The sequence below is a fragment of the Magnolia sinica genome, chromosome 14 (genome assembly GCF_029962835.1).
Source record: "Magnolia sinica isolate HGM2019 chromosome 14, MsV1, whole genome shotgun sequence".
Classification (NCBI taxonomy): domain Eukaryota; kingdom Viridiplantae; phylum Streptophyta; class Magnoliopsida; order Magnoliales; family Magnoliaceae; genus Magnolia; species Magnolia sinica.
Genome location: NC_080586.1, coordinates 54,419,949 through 54,426,551, shown reverse-complemented (window position 1 = coordinate 54,426,551; position 6,603 = coordinate 54,419,949). Strand labels below are relative to the sequence as shown.

General features: G+C 41.9%; 1 protein-coding gene across 1 annotated transcript; it reads left to right on the top strand.

Moving 5' to 3' along the window:
• Window positions 1-4,832: 4,832 nt before the first annotated feature.
• On the top strand, window positions 4,833-6,312 carry LOC131225350 (metalloendoproteinase 3-MMP-like). The gene has a single exon (XM_058220878.1). It carries the CDS (start codon window positions 5,195-5,197, stop codon window positions 6,155-6,157), a length of 963 nt encoding a protein of 320 aa, XP_058076861.1. The 5' UTR covers window positions 4,833-5,194; the 3' UTR covers window positions 6,158-6,312.
• The last annotated feature ends 291 nt before the right edge of the window (window positions 6,313-6,603 follow it).

Sequence of the window (6,603 nt, the reverse complement as noted above, 5' to 3'; positions counted from 1 at the left end):
ACCTACCATATCTGCATCTGTGTAGCCCTCTAACACAAGTTTTCTGTCACCATAGCATAGGCTCAACCTGGATGAGCATCTTAGATACCACAGTATCCACTTCACCGCTGCCCAATACTCTTTGCCAAGATTGGCAAGATACCAGCTGAAAACATCAATTGCATATGCTATGTCTGGGTGTATACACACCATAACATACATGAAACTTCCTACTGCTGACGTGTAGGGTATCTTCTGCGCATCTCATCCACCTCTGCCTTCGTCTTGGGATACTGCTTGTCGCTCAATATGAAGTGACCATCCAGTAGAGTACTGACTGGCTTCACTGCATTCATATTGAACCGCTCTAGAACTTTCTCAATATACTGCTCTTGTGACAACCAAAGCTTCCTGTTACTTCTGTCACGGGTTATCTCCATTCTTAGGATCTGTTTAGCTGAGCCTAAGTCTTTCATCATGAATGACTTGCCCAACTCCTGTTTCGGCTTGTCAATCTTCTTGATGTCTTTTCCTATGATGAGCATGTTATCAACGTATAACAATAGAACTAAGAAATCACCATCTGAGAACTTGCACATGAATACACAGTGGTCCAAATCCATTGTCATATCCATACTTTAACATAAACGAGTCGAACTTCTTGTACCATTGCCGTGGAGCTTATTTCAGCCCATACAAGATCTTCCTCAGCGTGCACACTATATGCCCTTTGCATTTGACTTCAAACCCCTCTAATTGATGCATGTAGATCTCTTCTTCTAGGTCACCATGGAGAATGATAGTTTTAACATCTAACTGTTTTATCTCCAGATCTATGCTAGCCGCCAACCCAAGTAACACCCGTATGGATGTCATCTTCATCATTGGTGAAAATATCTCCTCGAAATCTATACCTTTCCTCTGACTAAACCCTTACAGGTTTGGCCTTGAACCTCGTCTGTGAATTCTTCTGCTCAATTTTCTTTCTGAACACCCACTTGTTGCTCAGAGTTTTCTTGACCTTTAGGCAGTTTCACCATATCATAGGTGTGGTTCTTATGCAAGGATTTTATCTCCACTTACATAGCTTTCAACCACTCCTCCTTATGCTCGTCGGCTAGGGCCTCAGAATAATCTTCTGGCTCTCCCCCATTAGTGAACATAATGTACTCATGCAGCGAGTAGCTCTTGAATGGCTGTCTATCCCTAGATGACCTCCTCACTTGTGGCTCAACAAGTAGATCAAGTGGGGGCTACTCCCCCACTCCATCTTATGTAGGAACTCCCTCATCTTTTGCACCCTGTTGTACTCCCCTGTTATCAGGCACCATGAGAGGAATAACTGGATCTATGTCCTCTAGCTCACTTGAACTAAGTTAGTTCTTCTTTGGCTTATCAATGTCTTCTATACACTGATCTTAAAAGAAAACCACATCTCTACTCCTGACAAGCTTCTTCTCGATCGGATCCCACAATCTGTAACTGAACTTTTCATCACCTTACCTCAAGAACATACACTGCCTGATCTTCATATCGAGATTGGACCTCTCGTCCTTTAGTACGTGAATGGATGCCCTTCATCCAAACACCCTGAGATGATTGTACGATGGATCTTGTCCAATCCACACCTTCTCAGGTACTTCTCCATTTAACAGGGTTGATAGAAACCTGTTTATCAAATACACTGCCATGTGCATTGCTTCTACCTAAAACGTCTTGGGAAACTTCGCATGGGATAACATGCATCTAATTCTCTCTACAATGGTACGATTCATTCACTCAGCCACACCATTATGCTGGGGGGGTCTTGGGAATCGTATGTTCATGCCATGTACCCAGGGACTTATAATACTCATGAAAGTCACCGATGTATTCACCGGCATTATTAGTGCGGATGCACTTCAATAATCTACCCGTCTCTCTCTCGACCATATCATGAAATAATTTAAACACACCAAAGACCTCATCCTTGGATTTCAAAGCATAAACCCAAACTCTCCTAGATGCATCATCTATAAAAGTAACAAAATACAATGCCCCACCCAAGGTTTTTGTTCTCATAGGACCACAAACATCAGAATAAACAAAATCTAATGCATGCACTCTATTAACATGAGAAGCAGATTTATCAAATGAAACTCTATGTTGTTTCCTGATAAACAATGAAAAGGGATTGGTATGAAGTTCTAACATGTAAGTACATTGTCTTAGGATTCTGGCCGAATAGCTGAATATTCTAACATGCAAGTACATATCAATAACTGAATCTTCCACTGCGTTCAACCCACCCTTGCACATACTGACACTTGCCTTGTAAAGGGTGCAACACTTCTTTCCTCTGGCCACGATCAATGAACCCTTAATGAGCTTCCAGTGCCCACCAACAAATCGACTTCCAAAGCCATCATCATCCAACCTTCCAGTTGACATTAAGTTGAGGTGAAGGTCTGGGATATACCTCATATCCCTGAGAACCAATACGCAGCCCACATCAGTCTTCACACAAATATTACCAATCCCTACGATCTTCGATATGATAGAATTTTCCATCTTCATGGTCCCAAAGTCACCTGACTTGTATCTTGTAAAGAAGTTCCTGCGTGAAGTCGCATGAAACGAGGCTCCCGAGTCTATCACCCAGTCGGTGTCCTGACTCGTAGCCATGAAACAAACATCATGATCTGCTGAAAGAATAACTACTACGTTGCTATCTGAAACAACTGTAGTGGAATCTGATTCATCTTCTTTCTCCTTTCCTTTTCTTTTCTTATCGTTCTTATTCTTACAACATTCATGCTTATAGTGGCCCTTCTTGGTACAATTCTAGCATTCAACATCCTTCTTGGTACTCTACTTGTCTCTTAATTTATCTTGGGCCTTCCCACCCTTTCTGTTCTTTTCTCTCCCCCATTCTTGTGTCACAAGAGCATCTTGTTGAGTAGACCCACGAGACTTCCTCCTTATCTCCTCATTGAAGAGACAACTAGTTACCTGTTTTATGGATATCTTTTCGTCTGGCGCGGAGTTACTTAGAGATACTACCAATGTCTCTCAACTATTAAGTAATGAGCTACGCAATAGCAAAGCATATAATTCATCATCTAGGACCATCTTCATAGCAGAGAGTTGGTTCAAAATATTGCTGACTTCATTCATGTGCTCAACCACAGAACTACCATATTTGAACTTGAGATTCACAAGTCGTCTTATCAAGAAAATCTTATTTTCGGCTGTCTTCCTCTCATACATCCCTAACAATTTCAGCCATAGGCTAACGGCCGAGGTTTCCGTAGACACATGGTGGAATACAGAATTGTCCAACCATTGTCTAATAAACCCCACCGCCTTCCGGTCCAATTTCTTCCATTCATCATCTGTCATATCTTTTAACTTTGCTGATATGCCTTGAATTGGAGAATACAATTCCTTGCAATAAAGCAAGTCCTCCATCTTACCCTTCCACATGGTCCAGTTAGAACCATTGAGACTAATCATCCTTGATGAGCCACCTTCCATAATTCAGAACTGATCCCACTCCATTCAATGAACTTAGATCTGATACCACTTTGTTGGGGGCATTAGACAAAAACCTTAAGATCTCGCCTCCTAAAACACTAGAATTATAGAAAAATAAAGTAATGAAATAAATCAAAGCATAAACCACACGACACAAGAGATTTTTATGTGGAAAATCCTCGAAGAGGTAAAAACTACGGGACCTAGTCCAGAGCAACCATTCACTATGAAGTAAAACGCTATAACCAATCACCAGCACACACCGCTTAGATCAGACCTTCTTCACTCACGCAGTAGTGGATAAACAATAAGAGAATAATGAAAAATGAAGAAATCTCACCGATCATGAGGACGTAAAAGCGCTGAGAGATCGACTGCGAAAACTCCCACAAGCTTCTTCTCTCTCCCTCTCTCTCTCTCTCTTACCTTGGTCGTGAAAAACCCTTAACACGATAGCTTTAGAAAGCCTTCTCAATAAACTAGAAAAGCTAAATGGACCCCTATTTATAGTTTAAGCAACTTCCCTTTCGCACCTCTACGAAACCGCCTCCAATTTACGAAGTCCGCACAAAATCCGCGCAAATCTACATAACCCTTGACTGGTCGAGCTAGGGGCTCAACTGGTCGAGCACTGTTCACTCAACTGGTCGAGGCTAGAAAATTGAGTTCGCTGGACTTTGAGTCGAGTGACCCTCGACTAGTCGAGTGGCTCCCTCGACTGGTCGAGTAACGCGGTGAAACACTCCGATTTTCAACCGGCTGCACTATCTCTCCTCTGACCTGAGGAGGAAAACTCCATCAATCCCAAAATTGAATCGTATTCGAAGCTCAAGTGGATCACACCACAAGAAACAGTGTGCTTAAAATCTATGAGCCGAATAAAGTCGAATCAAACGAACTGAATCAAGCCGAGTTGAGCCGGTACAACCCTGGTTTGGACTTGGTTTGTTGTTTTAAATGAGCTTAACTTTGAGGCTTAGTTTGATTTAAACTTCTACTTGAATCAATCCAAGCTGAGCTTTTGAGCTGGTTTGGTTTGTATCCATCTCTAGATGTGACCATATCATGCAAATAACAAGGTGAGCATTACTATCTTTTTGAAAATATAATATCTAATGTGTATCCACCTATTTGTATTAAATGGTGAGCGGTGAAATGACTAATGGTTAAAAGGCAAGTTTTTAGAAAGAGCCTAAATACTCTCTGTTTTACTATATCTAAAAGAACAGCCAGCTGTACCTCAAAAACTCAGTTTTTATTTATATATATATATATATATATATATATATATATATATATAAAAAATAAAATAAATAATTAAAAAAAAAAAAAGGTTCATCACCGAAGTGTGATTAGAGAACTATACCGTATTTGCCCTAATATGTAGAACAAAGATGGTTGTACCATTTCAGCATGTGGGGCCTAGTGGGTGGTACCAAACTCGGGACCTGGAGTCATCGGTTGGAGGGGAATCTAAAGGCAATGTAAATGACCGAGGTATTTGAGTCATCTTGGCACCCTAAACACGTCGTAATGTTACTAGTCTACGAGGGAAGACGCGGACAGAGACTTCGTGAAACACGATTCTTGGAGGTACTTGGCATGTTATAAATAGGGAATCCTCACTCAAATCCTCCAAGACAGGAGCTTCTTAGCTTTTAACCATCCTTGTGTGTTACAAGAGAAGAAAAAACTAGTAATGGCACCCAAACAATGTTCTTCTCTTGTAACATGCGCCCTTCTTCATCTTATCATGCTTCTCTTCCTCCCTCTTCTCATTGAATCTCATTCCACTCACCAACATCAACACCAAAACCAACAACCCTTCAAGTCCCTACAAGGATGCCACAAAGGCCAGACCGTCAAAGGCCTCAATGCAATCAAGCAATATCTTGAGATGTATGGTTACCTCCCTCACCATCACAACAACAATACCAGTGGCGGTGACGACGACACATTCGACGATATCCTGGAATCAGCTGTCAAAACATACCAACTCAACTACCATCTCAATGTCACTGGCATACTTGATTCCAAGACGCTGCAAGACATGTCGTTGCCAAGATGTGGTGTCCCAGACATCGTAGATGGACATACATCGATGCGATCTGGGAAGAATCGTCATCTTGGATCCACCACACACCACACAGTAGCCCATTACACCTTCTTTAATGGCCGACCGAGGTGGCCTTCTTCCAAGACACAACTCACCTATGGTTTCCTCCCTGGAGTTCAGGTCATTGGGACACAGGACCTGAGGTCTGCCTGCTCACGTGCTTTCGATAGGTGGGCGAGAGTAAGCCATTTCACGTTCCAGGAAACTCAAGATTATAGGTCCGCTGATCTTAAGATAGGATTTTTTAGGGGAGATCACGGTGATGGGGCTCCTTTCTATGGGCCTGGCAATGCAATTGCACATGCATTTGCACCTACCAGGGGCTGGTTTCATTTCGATGCAGATGAGAAGTGGGGAACTAACCAAGCTAGTGATGCCTTTGATGTGGAATCCGTTGCAGTGCATGAGATTGGACATTTACTTGGACTTGGGCACTCTTCAGTGGGGGGTGCTATAATGTACCCTTCCATTAGCATGGGAGTGAGGAAAGTGAATCTGCATGGGGATGATGTACAGGGTATTAAAACCCTGTATAATCTGAACTGATGACGCATTCTCATGGTATTCAGCCACAACGTCGGAAATAAAGCGGTTTACCTCCCGTGACTGGTTATTTCTCCTATGTTCATGGGTTTTTATGCGTAGATATTTGAGTTATGTTTTCATGTTTGATCAATAAAAAAGAATGAGGCTGTTTCTTACTTGAGTTTTTAATTTAAAGGAATTGTTTTGGATTTATATGGAAGTATTTGTGCATGACTGAAGCAAAACAAATCAAATTGAATTTACTTCTAGATATACATAAATGGGAAATGGTACAATGAGGTACTCATGGGAAGTTTCCATGAGGTCGAGCTGTGTGGGCCCCACTGTGATGTATGTTGAACATCTACTACATTAGTCAGATGCATCATTCCATAGTGGTCCACGGGCTTAAAAATCAAGTCAATCCATGATTTTGGTGGGCCACACCACATACAACAGTTGAGAGG

Bases quoted from the DNA above. Each gene is read 5' to 3' on its own strand.
- LOC131225350 (XM_058220878.1), top strand. From the start codon at position 5,195: ATGGCACCCAAACAATGTTCTTCTCTTGTAACATGCGCCCTTCTTCAT.